General features: G+C 49.5%; 1 protein-coding gene across 8 annotated transcripts in view; it reads right to left on the minus strand.

The window, feature by feature from the left end:
• Positions 1-25980, minus strand: part of LOC144124442 (glycoprotein-N-acetylgalactosamine 3-beta-galactosyltransferase 1-like) — a 611040-nt gene that overhangs the window by 248372 nt on the left and 336688 nt on the right. For 5 of the 8 annotated variants that reach the window (XM_077657095.1, XM_077657094.1, XM_077657093.1 and 2 more), the window contains one exon: positions 22905-23030. The exons of the other annotated variants lie outside the window; for them this stretch is intronic. In XM_077657095.1, the coding sequence (XP_077513221.1) occupies positions 22905-23008 (104 nt within the window). In that variant the 5' untranslated portion in view covers positions 23009-23030. The remainder of the gene's footprint in view (positions 1-22904; positions 23031-25980) is intronic. 8 annotated transcript variants of the gene reach the window in all.

Consider the following 25980-nt stretch of genomic DNA (forward strand, 5'->3'; position numbering starts at 1 on the left):
AAAGAAATATTCAGCCACATGAATACACAGTAAACAAGACCCCACTGACCACCGCCTCGGAAATAAAATATTTAGGCGTATTTCTTAGCTCAGATTTGCAATGGAAAAGACAAGATAATCATGTAAATAAAGCCGCGTCCATTCTGGAATTTCTGCGCCGCAATTTCAGTCACCTGCCTAATAATCCCCGGCAGCAGTTATACTTCACACATGTCCGCTAAGTCCTCGAAAATGGTTGTGCAAGCTGGGATCCTTACAGTGCAACGCATATAGACAGACTTGAGAAAATGCAACATAAAGCAGTTCGATTTGTTACTGAGAATTGCGATAAAAATTGACCAAGACCAACAGCAAACGTAATCTTCCATAGAGTGAATTGAAAGACCGCCGGGAAAATCTTCGCCTTGGACTATTCCATAGCATCTATTACTCATACACAGGTATAGACCGTGAAAAATGTATGCAACCTCCTTCCATTGTATCTCGAAGAAGGGACCACGAACAAAAAATCGAAGAGTATTAATTTTACAGTAACCCATTTCGTTATTTCTTTTTGGTACGGTCGGCCTCCAGATAGAACACACTTCCGACCGAGACTATTGCTATCAACAACAGTGATATTTTTTCTACGCTTTGATCGCATTACAATCTTTTTGAAACTCGATGCCTTTGTTTATGTGTATTGTTTGGAATTTTTCATCATGCTTTGTAACACCCCCACCTTGCTGAAATGCCGTAAGCCGATTCAGGTATCTAATAATTGAATGAATCCTCACATTGCTGAACGCGATGGAAATAAGCAAGTAAAGACGAGCTTTTGGGTCCGGTAGAGATATTTAAGAGAAATCAATTAAATAGCGAACACACAAAAGAGCAATGTGGAAATGCATGCGCTCTATGGCGCCTGCCATTATGACCAAGAGCAGAAAGGAGCTTTTGCAATTAAAAGTAACTCGGATGAAATGAATTTCTGTTATCCGGAAGCACAGGCGAGGGCACGGCACTCGCCTGTGGGACAGCATGGCTAAACGCCTTCTGCTGGTTTTGCAGGTCGTGTCGTGGTTTTCGGATGCGACAACGAACACTTCACATGGGCTACCATTGAACCTGCCGGATCATCTAGAAAGCAGCGTGACACAAGATGCAACTGCCTGCGTACTACCAGTGCACGCATTCCCGCTTGCTCATCTGGAAAACGTGACGGTGGAACTACGTTTTGCCGAGAAGAAACACCACCGGACAATTACGTCATCTACAGCGGATCTACAAAAGCGGCAGTCCTGCGCGGGCCTCTTCAGAGGGCACGGCACTCGCCTGTGGGACAGCATGGCTAAACGCCTTCTGCTGGTTTTGCAGGTCGTGTCGTGGTTTTCGGATGCGACAACGAACACTTCACATGGGCTACCATTGAACCTGCCGGATCATCTAGAAAGCAGCGTGACACAAGATGCAACTGCCTGCGTACTACCCATGCACGCATTCCCGCTTGCTCATCTGGAAAACGTGACGGTGGAACTACGTTTTGCCGAGAAGAAACACCACCGGACAATTACGTCATCTACAGCGGATCTACAAAAGCGGCAGTCCTGCGCGGGCCTCTTCAGAGGGCACGGCACTCGCCTGTGGGACAGCATGGCTAAACGCCTTCTGCTGGTTTTGCAGGTTAGTTCCTGGCATAATGTTCATTCTAACAGAAATGACAATAGATTTGTAGTAGTCCTGCCGTGCCCTCGCAGGTGTCGCGCAATTTTGAGTGATTTCTGGACAGTGTTGCTGTTGACGTCGGGCGATATTGAGGAGAATCCGGGGCCTACAACAGAGGAATACTTGCAGATGATTGTAAAGAATCAGGCAGACACGGATCGCAAATTGAAAGCTATTCAAGACAAAATCGGTGAGCTGAATGCAAGGACGGAAGGGTTATCGGACTCTCTAGCGGCATTCAAGGAAATGAGCACAAGAATTGATAACCTTGAGTCTATCATCAAAGAGCAAGCTAAAAAGTTAGTGGAATTTGAAAGCCGCGGCCGGCGTAACAATCTTTTAGTTTTTGGGCTCCCTGAACAAGCCACTGAGTCAGAGTTAGACCTGAGAAAAGCGGTTGTAGACAATATTTTCCACAAGGATCTTGGTGTTCAGGTTACTTCAGTCGAAAGAATTCATCGTCTAGGAAGAAAGAAAACAGGAGCTACTAGACCAGTAATTATGAAATTCTATGATTCCAGGGAAAAAGACAGCGTTCTTAAAAACTGCCACAAACTTAAAGGCACCTCTGTTAGCGTCAGCAATGACTACCCAAAAGATATTGTACAAGTTCGGAAAAATTTGTGGCAGTCTGTTGCTGTCGAACGATCTAACGGACAAAAGGTATCGCTGGTTCACGATAAACTGAAGATAGATGACCGTCTGTACTCTTGGGACGACACTCGAAACGAGCGTTTGCTCTGCCGGACCCAACGTAAGGGTGCTCGAAACACCCACAACGAATCGGAGACAACAGATAACAGCCATAATGGATCACCTTCCAGAAGTGAAAGTAATTCATAGCTCAGGATAGTTCTGCTGAATGCTCGCAGCATTCTTAACAAGGTCACAGAATTGGAATTTTTATTGCTCTCAGAGGACCCGCATGTCGTTTGCATAACGGAAACATGGCTCAACAGTGATGTTTCTTCTGATTGCATTGTTCCTCCTGGCTACACAATGCTCAGATGGGATCGAGATTCCCGTGGGGGTGGTGTGGCCATTATTGTGAAGTCATCGCTCTCAGTTTCCACGATTACGAGCGAAATGCCGGAGTCAGTGTGGTGTAAAATTATGTTTTCTGGTGCTGCGTACGTCATAGGAGCAATTTACAGGCCACCGAATACTTCATCCGATTTTCTAGATAAGTTAAATGAGTTTCTTTTCAGTCATGTAACTAGGAGCACCCGCCTGGTAATGACTGGAGATTTCAACTTGCCACATATTGATTGGGGATTGACTACGCCTGGGCATACAGAAATTTCTAGCGCTGAAAAATTGCTGGATATTGCTTTCTTTTACAATTTGAGACAAGTAGTTGGACAACCTACACGGATATCGCCTCAGTCACAGTCATTACTAGACTTGGTGTTCCTCTCAAATAATGTAGGAGATATTGAAACAAATGTCACCGATGGAATATCTGATCACAAAATTATTTTCGTGACAGTGCTTACTTCTGCAAACGTTCCCGCGGAACCTGTGGTTCGAGTAGAAATCAAAGAGTACGGGAAGGCCGATGATACATCTATCCTGGATTACCTGGAAACTTGTTTTGATTAATTTGAAAGTGCCTCTGAAAATGCATAAGTTGAATGTTTATGGCAGCGTCTTAAAGTTATCATCAGTACTTGTGTCGACCGGTACGTTCCAACTAGAGTTAAGAAAACAAAGCAGCGCAACCCATGGGTCACCAGGGATATCATTCACGCGAAACGGAAGTTGAAAAGATTGCGTAGAAAGAAGGCCGACTTCAACGACATACAGGTTTTACGTCAAAAAATAAAAATGTTGCTATCGGCTGCAAAAGAAAGATTTTTCAATCACACTCTTAGTGGTTTTCTGCGAAATTCTCCAGAGAAATTTTGGCGCTATCTTGATAAAAGAAAGGAAAGAGTAAAGCAGGTGACAGTGGGAGCCGAACTTATTGCAGATAAAACGAATATGGCCGACCACTTCAATAAACATTTCCAATCTGTATTCGCAAGAAACACGAGCCAAAGCGACGCACACGACGAAGCACATTCTCGTGAAACGTCTATCGATGCTATCAGCTTTACTCAGAGCGGCGTGTTTCAGCAGCTGATACAATTGGACGAAAAAAAAAGCTATCGGCCCGGATGGAATACCTACATGCTTCTTGAGACGGTATGCTGAATGGATGTCCTTCTACTTGGTAATTATATTCCGAAAATCACTCGTAACTCATTATCTGCCACAAGACTGGCGCACTGCCATTGTTATACCCGTATTTAAAAGTGGCAATCGCACACTTATGAACAACTATCGGCCTGTGTCACTTACTTCAATCTGCTGTAAGGTAATGGAACATGTTATTGCGAAACATATCATTTTTTTGGAAACAAACGGACTACTTTCTGAATGTCAGCATGGCTTCCGTCGAGGGTTTTCAACGGTGACACAGTTAATTGAGACAATACATGACCTTTCTAAAGCTATAGATGACTGGGGACAGATTTATGTTATTTGTGTAGATTTTGAAAAAGCCTTTGATAAGGTTCCTCATGACAAATTACTCCTGAAAGTGCGAAGGGCTGGCATTAATGGAGACATCCTTAGATGGATAGAAGCGTACTTGGCGAAACGCAAACAGGCGGTACGTGTTGACAATTGTGAGTCTCGCTTTTTGGATGTGTATTCTGGTGTACCACAGGGTTCTGTGCTGGGGCCATTGCTATTTCTAGTTTATATCAATGACGTAGTATGTGCTGTTGGAAATTCTGTTAAACTGAAACTATTTGCGGATGATTGCCTCATTTATGCACCTGTCACATGTGAAGGAGATCAGATTAACATTAACCAAAACCTGCAGGCTTTTGCACTTTGGTGTGAGAAATGGGAAATGAAAATCAAATTCAATAAGACCACATTTACCCATATAACTAACAAACGAAATATAATTTCTTTTCAGTACAGTATTGCAGGTCCCGATTTGGTTAATGTTAGTACATTCAAGTATCTGGGGGTGTCAATTTCTCACAACCTAAGTTGGCACAATCATGTCGAAAATGTTTGTGCGGTGGCACACAGAAAACTGTGTTTTCTAAGAGGAAAGTTGGGGAGAGCAACGAAAGATTTCAAACTTTTAGCATACAAATCTCTCATACGGCCTTCCCTTGAATATGCATCTGTAGTATGGTCTCCTCGGCAGAAGATTCTTTCAATGGAAATAGAAAAGATTCAAAGACGTCCAGCGAGATTCATTTGTTCAAAATACAGGACAACAGATTCGGTAACGGAGATGTTAAACTCATGTAGTCTAGAAACATTAGAAAAAAGACGTAAAAAGCAGAGATTAAAAATACTTTACCAAATAATTCACGGAGAAATTAACATCAATAAAGAAAAATATCTGCAGCCTCCAGGTAGACTAAGCTCCCGCCTTAACCACCACAAAGCGATTCGGCCATACTTGACACGAACTAACGTCTTTCGCTGCTCATTCTTTCCGGATGCTATTGAGCACTGGAATAAACTGCCCGCTCACGTTGCTGAGTCTACAGGTGTAGCGGCATTCTTGAATGCACTTGGGGATTCCGTCTAGGCATGGGATTCTTGTAGATGGGCGCGTAACTGACTGTCCAATATTACTTTTTGTATAGCAAGTGGTTCTACAGTGGTGTGAACTGTGTTGCGTTTCAATGCTCTCTTGTATTGTATGCTCAAAGAAGCTTGTTCATTCATGGTTATATATGCTTTTTTTTTCTGTTCACTTTCCCTCCCTGTAATGACCCTCAAATGAGGGTTGACAGTATTCATAAATAAAATAAATAAATAAAAAATAAATAAAAATGGCTCTGCTTATAAGCAACATACACGCCATTCACGCGTGGGCGATTTCGTCACGCTGTTGTCGAACTGCTGAGCACTCAATTCTCAGTCGCGCGATTTATATCTCAAGAAGGCAAGAGCGGGGACTAGTTGGCGTTTCATACTGAGGAAATCACGCTAAAAATCGCACGTCGTTGTACACCACTTAGCGCGATTTCCTCAGCATCGGCTAATATCTGCATCTCGCATTTGCACTTCTGGTTCTCTGTGTCTGAGACGAACGGCTTATGCTTATTGGCGTTCTTTCCAACAAAGCTTGGGCGACGGTACACGCGCAGCATTCACAGTCCGCATCGGCTGGATTGGATCAAATCGCTTTAGCACCCATTCCAGAGGTTGGACGGTTATGGTCTGCGGTTGGTGGCTTGCTGCTTTAGAGGAGGTGGCTAGTTGGTAGTGCTTGAAGCTTCTGGAGGGTTCAGGTCGCTGAATGTGAGTGGATGGCGGTTGATGGCTCGTACTTGAGAGATGCATTCTTTACAGCCGGTGGACGTAGGGCACCAATCGGAGGCTGCTTCCGGAGCTTGGACGGTATCTTCAGCGGTTAATCGCTTGAGGCTTTAGAGGAGGCGACTAGCTGGTAGTGCTTGAAGCTTCTGGAGGGTTCAGGTTGGTGAATGTGAATGGATAGCGGTTGATGGCTCGAACTTGACAGATGCATTCTTCACAGCGAGTGGACGTAGGGCACCAATCGGAGGCTGCTTACGGAGCTTGGACGGTATCTTCAGCGGTTAATGCCTTGAGGCTTTAGAGGAGGCGGCTAGTTCGTAGTGCTTGAAGCATCTGGAGGGTTCAGACTGGTGAATGTGAATTAATAGCGGTTGATGGCTCGTACTTGACAGATGCATTCTTTACAGCGAAAGGACGTAGGGCACCAATCGGAGGCTGCTTCCGGCGCTTGGACGGTATTTTCAGCGGTTAATGGCTTGCGGCTTTAGATGAGGCGGCAGGTTGGTAGTCCTTGAAGCTTCTGGAGGATTCAGGTTGGTGAATGTGAGTGGTTGCCAGTTGATGGCTCGTACTTGACAGATGCATTCTTTAAAGCGGGTAAACGTAGGGCACCAATCGGAGGCCGCTTCCAGAGCTTGGACGGTTATGTTCAGTGGTTGGTGACTTGAGGCTTTAGAGGTGGTGGCGGGTTGATAGTACTTGAAACTTCAGAGGGTTGAGGTGGGTCAACGTGAGTGGATGGCGGTTGAAGGCTCACACTTGAAACATGCATTCTTTAGAGTGGGCGCCCGAAGGGGAGCAATCGGGGGCTGCTTCCGGAGCTTGGACGGTATCTTAAGCAGTTAATGGCTTGCGGCTTTTGAGAGGAGGCGGCTAATTGGCAGTGCTTGACGCTTCTGGGGGTTGAGGTTGGTGAATGCGAGTGGATGGCGGTTTATGGCTCGTACTTGACAGATGCATTCTTTACAGCGGATAGACGTAGGGAACCAATCGGAGGCTGCTTCCGAAGCTTGGACGGTATCTTCAGCGGTTAATGGCTTGCGGAGAAGAAAATGGAGTGGGAAAACCGAAGTTATCAACACAAAACTGTCTCTTGACCATGTCATAAAAGAGACCGGCACTTATCGCCTAATAAACGAAGTTTCCAGGAAGGGGTAGTTCGCAGTTTTTAAAAATAAAAACCCTGAAACAAGTTGCTGGATAAAAAGTGTACGACAAATTCACCACACTCTATAAGTGAGGAAAAAATTGTGTATACGTACCGATTTCCTTTGCGAGCACCCAAGAAAAGTCACAAAAATTTTATGTAGTGCAAGTACCATCTTCCTCGCGCAGTGCCGCCCTTGCAACAGCCCCGCAAGGCAACGTTGCAACGCAGGTGTTTCTAACTTGCGCCCGTGCAGATACTAAATAATCCCAATCCATTTAAGCAGGGTTTTTATCTACTCTTTTAATCAGAACAAAAGAGGGCGACGTCATCAGCATAGGCCTAAATCTTAGCTTTTATATGCACTAGCGTGAAGCCGTGGTTTAATGTGTTTTTCAACATACTAAGTTAAGGAAGGTCGAGATCTTTTTGGGTAGGGCTGTTCAGGGTGTTTTCGCACATTACCATACATGTGGTAAAAGGTCGCGGGGTCGGTTACTGCCGAGTTCGTTTTGCGGCGGCGGAAAGGTGCTTGTCTGCAATCGTCGATTCAGAACATCTACCTCTCTCAACAATCTTCCGACGGCGCCCGCGTAGGTACTTTTCGTAGTAGAATTACACGACTGACACAATCCCGGTGGCGACCTGTTACTCGCGCGACGTGCTCTTCGAAACTAATGAAGCTAGAAAGTTTTGTAGATAAAAAATCCACAAGCGTTAATATTTATCTACTTATTTATTGATACCTCAAACGTCCCAATACGACACATTTCATGAGGATTGGGCATGTGTACAGCCATAAAAAGTGACAGGCTTGTGGTACCCATGGCTATGCGGTAAACATGACTCCTTTGATGTTTTCGGCTTATGTACCTCATTACGTGGTGTGGTTCATGGGGGTTGAACGTCCCGAGGCGACTCAGGCTATATAGGGAAGCCGTAGTGAAGGACTCCGCCAATTTCGACCACCTGGGGTTCTTTAACGTGCACTGACGTCGCACAGCACATGGGCCTCTTGCCGACCCCGGAACTAAACCCGAAACTCGCAAAACCTAACCGATCACGAAACATTTTCTGTTCGACACCCTTAGATCGAAGCACGAGGGCGGAGAAAGCAACTAGCACAAGAGGCCGACGAGCAAACGTTTCACGGCGACGCTTCGGTAGTCCAAGATATTCTGTGTTGCCATTTCGCTCTGGTTAGCGATAGTGTTCGAGAAAACATCAGGCCTGTGACGTGATGCATCTTTACCGAGGGGTGCGGGAAAACACTTCTCAAGCCGGTGACTCGCTATTGCGCGTGCTGTCTGGTAGAAGGCCATTTGACTGCACATGTGGACTGCCCGCAGTACAGCATGGGCCGCAGCTGCGTGCCGAACTGTCGCGGAAATTACGACGGTGGCCCGAAGGTCCGTGTGTTCCAGCCATGACCGGAGGATGAAATGGCGTTCCGTCGTGATCGTGTTGATATTGCCGCCAATATTTGCAGTGTTTGTTCGTTTTTCAAATCTGCCGCGACACCACCTTATCGCTTTGTTTGCGACGCAAGACGCGACTAGATTTATCTCGATTGATCGCAGCCAGGCAAAGCCGATTCTACGTTGTTCCGGAATGTTCTAGTAACTTTGCGCCCTTTATCTCGAATGTTCGCTATCAGCTTTAAATTGAGCACGGCCGACAGCGGCGGGCATTCCGTTCGACGACCGCCGAGCACGCTTGTCACTTCGCCGCCGCCGAGTGATTCAGTCCATTTTGGGTGCAAGTCAGCCCAATAAACAGTTCTTTTAGAAGACCCTTTCGTCCGTCTTCATCGCTGCTTCGACTGCCGTCACCACTACGTGACATCTGGTGGAGGTGTGGGGTAACTTCCATGTTCCGGACGCCCCCTTCAAGTCGTGAACCCAGCCCTAAGCGCTTCACACCCGAGGACGAACAAGCAGCTCAGCGAGCCAGCCGACGTCTCCAGGGAGAGGAGCCTGAGTTCGGGAAACTGCCGGACCGCACCAGACAGCGAAAAGACGCTGCTACCAGCACTGCAACCTCGCCAAAGATGTCGACACCGATCATACTGCAGCAGCCGCGGGTGCCGCCAACTTTCAATGGATCCCTAGGCGAAGACCCTGAAGAATGGTTGGACCAATTTGAGCGCGTGGCGTCATTCAACAAGTGGGATGATGCGGCAAAGATTGGACACGTTTTTTTCTCATTGGATGGCTCCGCACGCACGTGGTACGAAAACTACGAGTCGTCCCTTACGACATGGGAGCTATTCAAGAGAGAACTATTGAAGGTATTCACCAGTGTCGTGAGCAAAGAAAGAGCCGAACGACTCCTCGAGTCCAGGATCCAGCTTCCGAATGAGCCCGTCCGCAGTTACGTCGAGGAGATGAAGCGCCTATTTCGCCGCGCCGATCCCGGGATGACCGAGGAAAAGAAAGTTCAGTTTTTACTGCGCGGCGTGAAAGAACAACTTTTTGCAAGCCTCGTCCGCCAGCCGCCAAAAACAGTCGAGGAGTTTATGCAAGAAGCCTGCACGATTGAGAAGACCCTCGACGTTCGAGCTCGGCAGTACAATCGACCTTCCTCTGCCTGTGCAATCCGTTCGGACACGCCGGCCACCACCAGCGACAGCTTGCGGGAAGTTATCCGCGAAATCGTCCGAGAGGAGCTACGCCGATTACTGCCATCTTCCCCACAGCCACAAGAAGCGACTCTGATGGATGTGGTACGGGAAGAAGTGCAACAGGCACTTGGCACCCCGACGGCCACAGAACCACAGGTCATGACCTACGCCCCTGCAGTAAGTACTGCTCAGCCCCAGCGACAACCCCCACGTCCTCCCCGAGATGAGCCAATCGTTCCACAACGCCGCCTCCCAGCCCCCGCCCGCCCAGCCTATGACCGACGCTCAAGCCCCAGGAAATGCGACGCCTGGAGGACTTCCGACAACCGGCCGTTGTGCTTCCATTGCGGTGAGGCCGGCCATATTCTTCGTCACTGCCCGTACCGACGTATCGGTCTTCGAGGATTTGCCGTTAACGCCCCACGACCACGCTTCGGACAACGCCCGCACGAAATCGACGAGTACCTGCGTCGCGAAGAGTACACGCCGAACCGCTTTTCGCGCTCACCATCGCCGTCAACCTCGCGATTTGCGTCGCCACGCCGCAGCTACGCAGCCGCGGTACGAGGAAGGTCTCCCAGCCCCCGTAGAAGAAACTAAAGGCAGCAACCTCTGGAGGTGAGATTGCTCACGAGCTAAACGCCGAAGATCCTCCAGCGACCACGCCCCATGAAGACGCTGCACTCGCGACGCCGCATGAAGAACCGACACTCGCTGCACCGACGCCGCACACAATGAGAACCTCGACCACGACGCAAGCTACCTTGAAATCGACGCCGCCACCAAGAGGAGCTTCGACCACACGCCCAACCCGTGACTCGCATACGCGACGAAGCCGTGACCCGACGCCGAGAGCGACATGCAATGCAAGAGCCAGGACCTCCGACCTAGAAGTGACTATCGACGGCCGGAAAGTTACCGCTCTAGTCGACACAGGAGCTGATTACTCGGTGATGAATGGAACATTCGCTGCGCAGCTCAGAAAAGTCACAACGGTTTGGGACGGCCCACAAATTCGCACCGCTGGGGGCCACCTCATTACGCCATCAGGACGATGCACAGCGCGAGTGACTGTCAAAGGACATACCTATCCTGCGACCTTTGTTGTGCTACCGCAATGCTCCCGCGAAGTGATCTTGGGTATGGATTTCCTTAATGAGCACCAGGCGATCATCGACCTGCGATCCAAGCTGATCACGCTTTCGACAGACGAAGCCATCGCTTCGATGAAAACTCGGGAAAATCACGTTGCCCTAAGTGTCCTGGAGGAAGAAGTGAGCGTCCCACCCAGTTCAAGCGTTATCGTGACCGTAGGCGCCACGAAAGCCATAAACACTGAAGCCATCATCGAGGGGAACATGCAGTTGCTACTAGACCGAGGAATTAGCATCGCAAGAGGCATCGCACATTTCCGCAATGGCCAGGCCGAAGTACTGCTGACTAACTTCAGCGAAGAATACCGGCATATTAACAGAGGAACGACGATTGCTTTCTACGACGAAATATCTGACGTACGAGATTCCTTCGCCCTCTCCGACCCCTCCGCAGAAGATCCGCCTGACCAAGAGAACTCGCCCACTTTCGACATCAACCCAGCCCTGCACCGGAACAGACAAGACCAGATCCGCAATCTGCTTCAAAACTACAGTGAGTGCTTTTCGACATCGCCGAAGGTGCGACAGACGCCAACTGCCAAGCATCGCATTATAACGGATCAACACGTCCGACCTCTCCGTCAAAGCCCCTACCGTGTGTCTCCGCGAGAACGACAAGCCATCCGGGACCAAGTCGAAGAAATGCTTCGCGACGACGTCATCCAGCCTTCAAACAGCCCATGGGCGGCACCGGTTGTTCTAGTGAGAAAGAAAGACGGCGCACTTCGATTCTGCGTGGATTACCGCCGCTTGAACAACATAACAAAGAAGGACGTCTACCCCCTCCCCCGCATCGACGACACACTGGACCGCCTCTGCAACGCCAAATATTTCTCATCGATGGACCTCAAGAGCGGCTACTGGCAAATTGAGGTCGACGAAAGAGATCGCGAGAAGACAGCATTCATAACTCCGGATGGGCTGTTTGAGTTCAAAGTGATGCCATTTGGTCTCTGTTCCGCACCAGCGACGTTTCAGCGAGTAATGGATACAGTGCTGGCAGGCCTGAAGTGGAAAATTTGTCTGGTATATTTAGATGACGTCGTTGTCTTCGCCTCGAACTTTGAAGAGCACCTCAAAAGACTTCGAACAGTACTAGACGCAATCAAGTCGTCTGGCCTAACCTTGAAAGCAGAGAAATGCCACTTTGCCTACGAAGAGCTGCTGTTTCTAGGCCACATCGTTAGCAAGGAAGGAGTACGCCCAGAACCGCAGAAAACAGCTGCTATTGAACAGTTTCAACCGCCGGCCGATAAGAAAGCAGTGCGCAGATTTCTCGGACTATGCGCATATTACCGACGATTTGTGAAAAACTTTTCGCGCATCGCCGAGCCCCTGACCCAACTGACGAAGGCAGACGTGCCGTTTAAATGGGAAGCGCCGCAAGCAGAAGCCTTCAAGGAACTTCAGCGTCGTTTACAGTCCCCACCGATCCTTGCGCATTTTGATGAAAACGCCGATACTGAAGTTCATACCGACGCAAGCAGCGTGGGACTAGGCGCCGTTCTCGTTCAAAAAAGTGACGGGCTGGAGAAGGTCATCGCATACGCTAGCCGTTCCCTTTCCAAGGCCGAGGCTAACTATTCGACCACTGAGAAGGAGTGCCTTGCCATCATCTGGGCTACGTCGAAATTCCGCCCCTACCTCTACGGACGGCCGTTCAAGGTGGTCAGCGACCACCACGCGCTCTGCTGGCTTGCCAATTTGAAGGATCCCTCTGGCCGACTCGCTCGATGGAGTCTGCGTGTCCAGGAGTTTGACGTCACCGTCGTTTACAAGTCCGGACGCAAGCACACTGACGCCGATTGCCTCTCACGAGCCCCTGTAGATGCACCGCCGCTGGACGACGATGAGGACGCCTTCCTGGGACCCATCAGCGCAAGCTCTTTTGCTCAGCAGCAACGCTCGGACCCCAACCTAAAAGGCCTCATCGAGTACCTGGAAGGCAAGGTTTCTTCACCCCCCGCTTCATTCAAGCGAGGACTGTCTTCTTTCTGTGTTCAGAATGAGGTCCTTGTGAAGAAGAACTTTACAGCGAACAAAACAGCCTACCTCCTTGTTGTACCTACTTGTCTCCGCGAAGAAGTTCTACAGGCTTCACACGACGAGCCGACAGCTGGACATCTCGGGTTTACTCGCACCCTCCGCCGCATTCAAGACAAGTATTACTGGCCCCGACTGTCTGCCGATGTCGCACACTATGTGAAAACATGCCGAGATTGTCAGCGACGAAAGACTCCTCCCACACGACCAGCAGGATTTCTGAACCCCATTGAACCTCCCTCAAGACCCTTTCAGCAGATTGACATGGACTTGCTTGGCCCTTTCCAACGTCAACATCTGGAAATAAGTGGATCATCATAGCGATCGACTACCTGACCCGCTACGCCGAGGCGAAAGCCCTACCGAACGGAACAGCAGCAGAAGTGGCCAGATTTTTCGTGGAGTGCATTCTTCTTCGACACGGCGCCCCCGATGTGCTCATCACGGACAGAGGAACAGCATTTACGGCGGAACTCACGCAAGCCATCCTGCGCTACAGCCAAACCAGCCACCGGAGGACAACTGCATACCATCCGCAGACCAACGGACTGACCGAGCGCCTGAACAAAACCATCGCCGATATGCTCGCTATGTATGTCGATGCCGAACATAAAACCTGGGATGTCATCCTGCCTTACGTCGTCTTCGCCTACAACACCGCAGTGCAGGAGACCACCCAGATGACGCCTTTTAGGCTCGTCCATGGCAGGGATGCCACGACCACGCTAGACGCCATGCTGCCCAACGTTACAGAAGAAGAGAACGTCGACGTTGCCGCCTACCTTCAACGCGCAGAAGCTCGAAGGCTTGCCCGATTACGGATCAAAGATCAGCAGCGGTCCGACGCCAGACGCTACAACCTACGAAGACGCAACGCGGAATACAAGCCAGGAGACCAAGTCTGGGTGTGGACACCCATTCGGCGCCGTGGATTGAGTGAAAAGCTTTTGCGCCGCTATTTCGGCCCGTACAAGGTTCTTCGTCGGCTGGGTGAACTGGATTATGAAGTCATCCCTGACGCAATGACTGCATCCCAGCGACGCCGCGTACGACCAGAAGTTGTCCATGTAGTCCGTCTGAAGCCGTATTATGCGCGCTAAAGGCCGCTGCATTTCCATGCTCTATTTTCGCAAGATCTGTTTTTTTCCCTTACTAGTCGCATTATTTGTTTTAATGCATCGGGTCGATGCTTCTTTGAGAGGGGAGTAATGCCGCCAATATTTGCAGTGTTTGTTCGTTTTTCAAATCTGCCGCGACACCACCTTATCGCTTTGTTTGCGACGCAAGACGCGACTAGATTTATCTCGATTGATCGCAGCCAGGCAAAGCTGATTCTACGTTGTTCCGGAATGTTCTAGTAACTTTGCGCCCTTTATCTCGAATGTTCGCTATCAGCTTTAAATTGAGCACGGCCGACAGCGGCGGGCATTCTGTTCGACGACCGCCGAGCACGCTTGTCGCCTCGCCGCCGCCGAGTGATTCAGTCCATTTTGGGTGCAAGTCAGCCCAATAAACAGTTCTTTTAGAAGACCCTTTCGTCCGTCTTCATCGCTGCTTCGACTGCCGTCACCACTACGTGACAATATCGACACTCTGCATGATCGGAAGTCGTATCTGTAATCACTCTGGCTGTCAAAGCAAGGAGACGTAGTTTTACTGAGTCATTTGATTGAATTGGGCCAATGCAACGTTAAATGACTTCACGTCGCATGTGGAATCTTGACAGTGTGAAATATGCCATTTTTCAGCTGTGTTGAGCAGCAGTGACAGCATATGTACACTTCTTGGTGCAGCGAGTGATGGAATTGCCAGAACACATTTCCTTCTATGAAGGTGTGCGACCTCTATTGAAATCCCAAGTATCTCTAAATGGAAAGGCAAGAGAATTTCCGATAAGTCTTACTCCTCACGTGGTGCCGACACTGTCTGCGAACTGTTCATGTTACTTGACAAACTGTGCACTGATTCACGAGGAGCCTGACGCGTCTATGAGAGGCTATCACACGTGAAGAAAGCGAGGGTGTTTTGTCACTCCATGAAGATTTTCAAGCGTGCAATTTGTGGACGATGAGAACCGACGCCGATGAGAACACAACGCGTCCAGAGGCTCCCGTTTTTTGGAGAAAAGTGGAGCTACGCGTAGGTGACGTGGCCGATTCAGAGACTCTGCGCAGCCTGCAATCTGCTCTAGAAAGAGCCCCAGAACCGTGCGAGAAAGACTCCAGTGGAACACTGCACAAATGGCGTTTCATGTGATTTGTTGCATGCACGTTCATTGGCAATACAAATGCACGGGCACAACTTTCCGAGTTGTTTGGGAGCAGAGAAAAGGAAGAGAAGAGTTCCATGACTGGAGTGGTATTCCGATGTCATGTGCAATGTTTTGTGTCACTGAACTGGCCGTTGCATCAGTGACCGTTTAGGAGAATTCTCTAAAATTAACGATCCCGCATGATACGTATATACGCACATTTAGTTGTGCCCGTAAGAACTTCCAAGGATGTGTGGCATGGTTGCAAGGGACAAAGATTCTTGGAAAAGTACAGGCAAGGCGGCACGGACAGAAGCCTATCGCATACGAAACCTTGGCAGTGAGTGCTTCTGCACTGTCTCCTATCTCTCTTTGCCGCTGAGTTTGACTTTCTAGAAGCGCCTAACTGCTGACTGATTGAAAAGAGAAAACTAAACAAACTTGATTTGGTGCACTGTGCTTCTGCTTGCCGGCGCATGCGTTCTATGTTCGCTGTGTCACCAACGCTCGTCATGTATCTTTCCCATCCTTTTTATGCATCTTTCCGCCACATATAAGGCGCAACCTTCCGGCAATAACATTAGTCGTCAGTTAGCCCTTCTGTATGTGTGCCCTCTCCATGTGGCTGTCTGTATTTGCGCTATAACATTTTACTAAATGCACAATAAGGCATTAATATCCGTATGTCTCATGCGCCACGTCAGTCGTCTAATGTATTCGTTTTTCCTGCGGTAAAGAATACGTTGTACTGACAGGTCGCTTTGTGAATAAAAGACTGCGGGAGCATAATTTGAACGTGAGACAAAAAATCTCTAAACTTCGCCATCCGCTGTCGTGGCTGCTCACCCTGCAAGCGCCGCCCTCCAAATCTCGCGGACACCAGTATCTTGGCAAAAAACATTAACCAGCTCACACGGGAAAATATTGAAGCATCGATCGTTGACAACTTAAAAGCAGGCTGCGTTAGCGTGCCATCAATATCCTTCCTGGAAAAAGAGATCGCATTCCTCTCTGTGTCAATATGATTGCATTGCATTCCAAGTCACCTTCAAGCCCTTCCTTACCCCTTTCAGCTCTCATCTTATCACTTTGTGCCCAGTTAACTGTTGCGCCACTTACGTCATCATTTAACCTGCTTTTATCGCCACTTTGATTTTTGGCTGTTTTTATTTTTTCCTACATTCCGGTTTCCTGTGTTCTCACCACCGTGAATTTTTGGCGTGGAAATTGTTGCCTCATCTATGCTACCCTGTCACCTGTATTTTTTCTTTACATTTAGCGTTGTTACCGCGTTTGCTGTGTTAGTCGTTGGCATTTATTGACCCAGCCTTGTCCAATTTTGTTGCGAGAGCTACACTACGCTAGCTCTTCGAGCTTTCAGCGTGGCACCCCTTGGCAGGCTACGGCGCCGTGGCCTTGAGAGGGTTGGTCACGTGGTGCGGAGCAGCTGCTGCTGCCAGCGGCGCGGCGCGCCGGCGCAACCGAGCTGCAACAGCTGTGTGGGGGTCACTGCAAACAGCCGTCTCGAACTGACGCACGTTCGCATCGCTCCGACTTTTCGAAGCTTTTTGGCCCAGACGTTTTTGGGCTAGGCTCCCAAAAATGGATGGGCCAGTGCCATCGTGTTCCTTGTCACCTGCGGACCGCAGTTTCAACGCTTCCATGTCGAAGACTACCACAGGAAACCATCCGGATACATCCGATATGCCCACCGCCGATGCCGCCAACATGGCTCCCGGGGAGCCGCAGCAAGCCGCCGAGGCAACATCGTTTCGTAGCGGCACAGATAACGCGGCGCAATCTGTCGCTGTGCTTGACGCCGACGCAAGCATGACGGACGACGAATCCAGCCAAGTGGTTGCGGCGATACCTGTCTCCAATCCCTTCTCTGTTCTTTCCACGGAAAACATGCCTGGAAATAACCATTCTCAGGTAGGATCTTGCACTTTTCCATTTTCGAAATTTGCCAAGCAGCCTAGGATGGGGTTAGGCACTTCTCAGATAACTCAAGAAAACGCTCGCTTGGTGAACAAACGACACGGCGTAAAATTTGGCCGCTCGCAGACAGCAATAAATGGTTGCTACGCGGATACGCATTTTCAATCGCGGGGCCCTTCCTCGGCCCCCATGGTCACCACATTCGGCAGAACCGATCACTCGGCTGATAATGACCACTCTGAAGAGGATGACTGGCAGCCTGTTAGGCGAAAGAACAAAGCTACAGCTGCCGATCCAACCTGTGTTAAACATACTGTGATAATGAAGCTAACTTCACCTGGACAACTAGGCTCACTCCCCGCACACTGGCTGCACAGAGCCATTGCCGATGAGCTTCAAAAAATCCATTTTCACTCAGGCTTTCAAGTACGGCCCCTTGAAAGAAGCAATCAGTTTGCGGTCGACGTATCGCATACGCATGCCAGGGACCATCTTCTCGGACTGCAGTCTGTCTTTAACTTCTGGAAAGCCTACATCTATACAAGCCTGTGAAACCATTCGCTCCGGCCAGATCCGCGGGGTCATATAGCGGGCCAACGGGCTAACAAGCGAACAGCTCATGGCCAACCTCACGTGCTACTCGTGCAAGGTAATCAGTGCCAGACCATTGGGCAAGAACGGAGCAGCTCTCATAACATTTGAGGGCTCCAGCCTTCCCCGCAAAACTCATCTATACAGCATACTCCTGCCGGTCATACCTTATCACCCGAAATCTGTCATATGTGAGACCTGTCATAAAATTGGACATAGGACAAATTCGTGTCCACTAGTCGACCAACGTCGATGCTCGTTCTGCGGTCGCCCCGCACATGGCAACCTCGAGGTATGCCCGACAGAACCACTATGCCGTAATTGCGGAGGTCAACACGTAGCTACAGACCCGAAGTGCCCTGTTCGGCGACAGGCTACCAAAACCCTGAGGAACGGCATTGTCCGCCGAATCCGAGTATCGCGACGAAAGGAGCGCAAGCAACAAGCCGAGCTTCTACATGGCAACGAAACGTTTTCGACGGCTGCGCACAAGAGCCCTGCCAGCGCACAGCGATCACCCTCGGAGCAAATTGTGCTTGTTAAGGAGGACTTCCCTCCAATACAAAGTCAGCCGTTACCAAAGGAACGAGGCAGTGAGCATAAATCTAGAGGGAAAAATGCGCACGGCCGCTCTACACAAACTGAGAGCACTAGTCTAAGGAATGCCACACCTCCATCCCTAACGAGATCTCTTGAGCATTCCGCGACGGAGCCAAAGCAAGCACACATACACCGTGCTTATGCTGAAACTCTCCGTGCTACACAGCGCGGTGCAGAAACGCATCTGGCGCAAGATCGCTCACGCACGCTGCACTTAGATGAAGACCAACTCAAGCACATTATCGAAATGGTCACTGCTGAGGTGATCAAGCGCATGCTTCTACTCTTAGGACTGTCGCAGGCTTCTCCGAATCAAGAGCCCGGAATTGGGCACACATCATCTTCTCTTCCGCGCACCTTCCAGTTTCAAAATGGCGGGCACTAGCGCGAAACCTCATGACATTTTTGCTTCGGACTCTCCTGTATCGTTCTTACAATGGAACTGCCGGGGAATCCGTCGCAAACAAGCAGAACTTCAAAGGAGACTGTCCATCACGCCGACGCTTCCTCTAGCTATCCTGCTTCAGGAGACTGGTACTAATAGGCCCAATCTAACAGGGTACAAACCTTACTGCACCCCTTCCATAGAGCACCGACGTCATGGGCCAGGATCGCGATCCGCGAATCCAGTAGCCTATGGGCAGGCATGCGTACTTGTTCTCTCTCGCACTGCCCACACCGAGCTTGATACGTCCGCGTGGTGCACGCAGACGCAAGAGGTAGCGGGAGTGCGCCTTATATTAGAAGGGGACCAACAAGCATTGGTTTTTTCGGTTTATGCCAGATCCTTCGGTACTACGACATATCGAGTAGATATATCTTTTATAGAACACTTCTTAAGGATATATCCTCAGGATCGCGTTATAGTTGGGGGTGATTTTAATGCCATGCACACCAGCTGAGGATATCATCGCTCAGATGCTAGGGGAAGGCATCTATGGCAGCACATTGTCAAAGACAAACTGACCATCGTTAACGACCTTACGCTGCCCAGTCGCTGTGGTCAGCACAAAGGTCAACAAGACACTTCTCCAGACCTGACACTTGTTTCCCATCCTAATGAGATCATATGGTCACGGGCTGATGATGTCATGGGCAGTGATCACTATCCCTTGGTGGTGTCATGGGCCCCTCGAGGGCGAAAGTCACTAAAGCGGCAACAACGCCATCGAATAGAGGAGCATGTCTCATGGGACGATTTTCGCAGAATGCTCGGTGAGGTGAACGTTCCCACAGAATTAGACGAACTCATTACTCAGATCAACGGTGCCAAGAAGAAAGCCACAACGAAGCTTTCAGTTAAATACGATTCCCCGAAGCCTGACTCCCACCTTTTCAGTCTGTGGAATCGTAGGCTTCGTGCTCTCAAGGCGTACCGCCGCTCTGGTCGGACATCCCACCGTAGGCGCGCCCTCACCCGCATTACTCAAGAGGTCGAGCAGTATACTATGCAGCTCGCTCTCCAAGATTGGCAGCTGCTGTGCCACTCGCTCAATGGAACAGTTAACTTGTCGAAGGCCTCGCACATATTTCGAGCTGTCCTTGGACGCAAAAGGCCGATTCCCCCTTCCCAAGGCATGGCCCTGAAATTGAACGTCTCCCCGGCTGATCTAGCTATACAAGCAGGGAAGGTCTTTTTTCCCCAACCTGAAAAGGTGGATGCCTTGCCTGCGGACCCCGTCTCAGGTACATCGAATGATTACGACGTTCCCTTCGCATTAGACGAACTGGAGGCAGCCTTGTATGACTCAAACCATAAAAGTGCCCCGGGACCGGATGGTGTACGCTATTCAACACTTCTTAACCTTCCCAAATCACATAAACTTGCCCTGTTGAAAGTATTCAACGAATGCTGGACCAACGGTGCTCTTCCCCCTGCCTGGAAGGAGTCAGTTGTCATACCAATTCCAAAACCCGGTAAGCCAAGTCGGACATTACAAGACCTCAGGCCGATATCGCAGACGTCCAACCTTTGTAAAGTCATGGAACGTATGGCTCTGAGAAGACTGGAATGGTACTTAGACAAGTTCAGCGTCCTGTCTCCTATGCAAGTAGGTTTTCGACGAGGACTCTGCGTGCAAGATATTCTCAGAAGACTTCATAACGACGTTCTCGCATACCCTAGCAGCGCACAGCTCCGGGTGGTTGTTGGGGTTGACGTCAAAAAGGCTTTTGATTCCGTGCCCCACTCTACCATACTTCAACGGCTCCAGGAAGTGGGGATACGCGGGAACCTCTACCGCTTCGTGAAAGCGTTTCTTGCGGACAGAGCTTTCTCGGTAATGGTTGGGGATACTCAAGGTGCACGGCAACCTAACCAAACCGGCGTACACCAAGGCGCCGTCATATCTCCGGCTCTTTTTAATATCGCGATGTCAGGTCTTCCGCCAATTCTAACGTCGATACCCGGTCTTAATTTTGCCGTGTATGCGGACGATATAACGCTCTGGACCAATTCTCTCCGGAAAAAAACCGAGTACGTGGCTGTCATAAACGGTCCGCGGCAGCGAGCCGAGGCCGAACGAAATCTTATCTCTCTTCATTTAGGGGACTCGGTTATTTGCCGGAAACAAACAATCCGTATACTCGGAATGCTTATTGACGAGGATGGAGGAGCCAAAAGCTGGATTCATAGCACGGTGCTTAGTTGCCATCAGGCTTTACATCTTATGCGCCGCGTCTCTGCTCGTGGGTGGGGAATCAAAGAGGTGGGACTCCGTCAGATAGCCCTGGCACTCATAACATCAAAAATACTGTACGCATATTCCTACATGCGGCTTAACGCGACCCAACGCCTTCAGCTTGAGCGAATCAATCGGAAGGCGATGCGCCTTGTTACTGGCTTACCACAGTTCTGCCCAGTAGAGGACCTACACGCATGCAGCAAAATCAATGCCCTACAGGATGTGGCAGAGCAGCACTTGCAAGCCCAGCATATCCGTCTCTCCACAACGGCGGCTGGCCGTCAGATCCTGCGGGCATTAGGCTACAACACTGACAAATTAGAGCTGCTGTCGTCTCCTGCCCCACCATGGGAACTAATCGATTTAGTAGAGGGTACGCCACTACCAAAGAACATGAGTTCAGCTAATCCCCAAAGGCGCAAAGCTGCCGCTAAACATCACGAAAAGATATCATACAAGCTAGCCCAGGAAGGGGGCTATCCAACTATATACAGACGCCGCTCAGTTTCAACTTGGCGCCGCAATAGCTTGTCACGACTCTGAGTCAGTTACCACAATAGTTGAACGGCTCTCCGAAGAACACACTGTCACTAATCTCGAACTCATTGCCATACGCCTTGCCATTACTCGAATAGTAGATCGACAGGATCCGGCTCCATGCACCTACCATGTTTACACTGATTCGCAAGCAGCGTACACCGCATGCCGCGCGGGGGGAGCAGACTATGCCGTTCTTAGCGCAATTCGAACGGAAGCCCACGCCTGCGAGAGGAGGGCTACACTATTGTTATTAGATGGATTCCTGCACACGAAGGAATCACTGGAAACGAAAAGGCACACCAGGCAGCGCGCGCTGCAGCTCTTTCCGCACCTTTGCCTGGATGCACACTCGTTTCCGCTTCTTGGGCCCGTGATGACGTTGCACATCCGTCGTCACCTCCTATGGACAGGGCCGAGACATGGCATCGCGCACAATGCTATCGCCGCCGCATCCTCCAGCACGTGGCGAACCCTGAGCAATTATACCGCCTCCCACATAGAACTTTCCGAAGGGTAGAGGCGGTACTCCTCCGCCGCGCCCAGACTGGCCAGCTTCTGTCGCCAGCAAAGCTCAACCTCATCAACCCGCACTCATACCCGACCCCTCAATGCCCGGCATGCCCGGCCAGAGGCACGGCCGAACACCTTTTGTGGCGCTGCCCTGCTTTTGACGTGGTGCGGGAGCGAGCACTTCAGTCCCTGGGCGGGCACCGACCTGGCACCTTGCAGGAATGGGTCGATCCACCATTACACATCGGATCATCGGACCCACTCCGGCTCTGGCGGGCTTTTCTCCTATACTTCAAGGAAGAAGGGCCTGGCCGTTTCTTCGCAGAGCCGACCACAGGACCACCCCACTTCGAAGAAGAAGTGGAGACCGGCCCTCCTCCCCCTCCCCCACCTCCACCCCCATGAAGCCCCTCATTTCTGCCGCAAGGCTAGGCCTATTTTATGCAGACATAAAGACGTATAAAAAAAAACAGCTGTGTGCATGCGCCGTGGCGATTGGGGGCGGGGAGTGGGAGGGGGAGAGTGTGAATCCCTGTCCAGGGAGGAAGATAAAGAAGGAACGCCCAGCGAAACGGAGCGGCGAAAGATTGACTTTGCAATTCGACTGAGCGATCGAGTTCCACTCGGCCAGATGTAGCTCTCGCGTCACTCCAGGTTTAACCAGAGCTAAACCACAGCCAATTTTTTTTTTGTTGGGGTTATTTCCGTGCTGGTTTTATTCTTTTTGCTAGGGTTGAGTACTCCGCAAATGCCTTTTCAAAAAGTTGCTGCTACAGACCGTCCTGTACATGTCTGTGTTGTAGATGCACTTGCACGTCCATGTCCTTCCGACCAACCAGCCCGACAGCTTGTCTTATACTCTGCCGAGGCAAACGGTGACATACAGACGACTTCACTGGGCCTTCTGCAACACAGCAGATAAGTGCAATATAAGTCAGCAGGCGGGGAGCAGCAAAAAATAGTCGGTTAAAGATCACGGAAGCGGCTCGCATCCCTTAGCGAAAACTAATACATTTTAAACTAATGTATTTTAAACATCTATCGTACTCATGCATGCACTAAAAATATGCCGGAAATAGGTTCTTGAAATTTTATGCTTAGCATTCGAAATATATTCTTCAAATCTGCCAAAAAGACGTCACTTAAAGCATTCTTCGAGCAGATTTCAAATATGAGAAAAAATATGAATACGGTTTTAGCATCTTGTCAATATATTAAAAGTGAACTTTCGTAAATATTAAATTATTGCATTCGAAGTATACCTCACTTAAAGCATGTTTCGGGCCCGTTTCAAATACGTGAAAAAATATGAATGCGGTTTTAGCATCTTGTCAATATATTAAATGTGTATTTGCGTAAATATGAAATTAATGCATTCGAAGTACACGTCGCTTAGAGCATGTTTAGAGCACGTTTCAAACACGTGAAAAAATATGTATGCGGTTTGAGCATCTTGTCACTGTATTAAAAGTGTACTTTCGTAAATATGAAATTAATTCGTCTCAAGTATACTCCAATTTTAACAAACGGGCAGTCCTTTTAAACATATTTGAAGCACACTTTTAGCTGCCGTAGAACAATCTAGTACTCCTAATCGTGTTGCGGGAAATGGCCTTTGCTTGTTGGCAATGTACTGAAAGTGTACTTTTGCAAATACAGCGTTAATTCCTCCAAAGTACACTTCAATTCTAAACAATGAGCTGTCCGCGTAAACACATTTGCAGCACACTTCAAGCTGCCGTTGAACAGTTAGCGCTCGAAATCGAATTTCGGGAAATGACATATTGGCAGTGCATTTGAAGTGTACTTTCGTAAATACGAAATTAATTCGTGCGTAGTATAATTCAACTCTAACAAATGGTAGTCCGCGTCAGCCTATCTGTAGCACACTTCAAGCAGCCATGGAATAACCTAGTGCTCGAAATCACGTTTCCAGGAACAGTGAAACTCTCCCTTTTATGTCGTCCATTCGTTTATGTTAACTTCTAGCAGACAGGCAATCACCACTTATTTAAATTACGTGTGGACAGCGTGATAACATTATACCGGCAATGGTGCCATGCGCGCCTCCGGGCCCGAACATGCCAGCAAAAAGGACCCCGACTGGCAAGGTCGACCGGCTCCCATAAAGAAGGCTGACCAGTGCTGGTTTTTCTGGGGAGTTAATCTCCTCTGTGCTAGAGGCCCTTGGCAGTGCGTACCTGAGCACCGCCGCACCAGATCTCGCATCGCTTGTAAAATGTGGCTCAGAAAGGCGACGTGCCGGTGGTCTTCACCGCACCCCAAAAACTGGCCGGCCTATGCAACAAGGTGCAGGGAAAGCACAAGGAAGAATGCGGTATCAAGCACGCAGAAGGATTTGTCCCGTGCAAAGTGGAGGTTGTTTACCGTATACCCCTGTCCTATGGAAAAAGCTACATCGGACAAACTGGACGTTGTATAAACGCGAGACTTCAGGAGCACCACGCAGGAGTAGGCGCATTGGCTGGGGGAGGGCATGTGGCCGACCATTGTCGCCACTGCCATGGTTGCACGCCTCGGTTCCGCGATACCACTATCCTGAGCAAGTTCGGGTCCAAACTAAGCAGAGAAGTGTACGAGGCCTACTGCATCAAGAAAGAATTCGGCTCGTGTCTCAGCCAAACCTCGGTAAACCTGTCTGATAAAGAGTATTCATATCTAGATTGCACGATGTCCCGTACACGCCTTCGCACAAGTGTTACGTAATGATACTTTGACATGCTACAATGTGATTACGATGACTGTATAAATGTAACGCACTGTTGTAATAAACCAGATGAAGTTCCGCGCTCTCTCTTGTTGGTTTCTTCCTCGTGCCTTGTCTTTTTTGCGCGGTTTCAAGATGCATTCTACTAATAGTCACCAACTGGCCCATCTCTCTCTATTATACGTGGAACAACCTAGTACTCTTAATCACGCTTCCGGGGACAGTGAAAACTCTTCCTTTTCGTCCATTCATTTGTGTTAACTTCCAGCAGACAGGCAATCACCGCTTATTTAAATTACGTGTGGACAGCATGATAACATTATGCCGGCAATGGCGCCATGCGCGCCTCCGGGCCCGAACATGCCAGCGAAAAGGACCCCGACTGGCAGGACCGACCAGCTCCCATAGACGCCCATGTATTTGTTGTTTGACAGTTCGACTCCTGACCAATGCCTGACGCAAGTTACGACAAACAATTCGGTTCTAAATAGACCGCAGATTCGAAAGCGACCACTCCGACGCTTGTGCGGCAATTTGGGGGCCCACAGTCTTTGTGCGAAAAGTGCCTCACCGGGCAAGATAATGTGTCCCCTCGTGATATAAGACAAGCCAAATATTGGGCAAGTCGGAGGAGTTCGTGTTTGCTGACGTCACTTTCCGCCGGCATTTCCTGCGTGGCGACGTCTTTCACGTTCAGGTCCCGTCACGTGACCTTGCATTGCCATAAATTTCTTGATGACAACGCGTTTTATCTGCGATTGTCTGTATCCTGATGCTTATAATGGAGCTTCCGGGAAAGGCAAGTCGCACGCTTGCATGCAATAGTGCCGTAATCTTACTGAAAGAAGCCACCTGTAGGGAAGAAACGTAAGCTATGCAACGGAAGGCCCAGCTACCAGCCTTCGTCGTCTTGTCACGAGCCGGCTATACGTGTGGCTCACCAAGAAAGTGCGCGAAACAAAGACCGGAGTCGACTGTTTACTTCGAAACGTAAGTGCGCCCCCCCCCCTTCCGGTCAGCCGAAGCCACCTCTCAAGAAAGTAATAAGATACAGCTGTATTACATTGATGCGGATAAAGAAGGAGGATATGCAAACATTCCTTAGGGAAGCTTCCGTGCCAAGGCC

This window comes from Amblyomma americanum, chromosome 3 (genome assembly GCF_052857255.1).
Source record: "Amblyomma americanum isolate KBUSLIRL-KWMA chromosome 3, ASM5285725v1, whole genome shotgun sequence".
Lineage (NCBI taxonomy): Eukaryota > Metazoa > Arthropoda > Arachnida > Ixodida > Ixodidae > Amblyomma > Amblyomma americanum.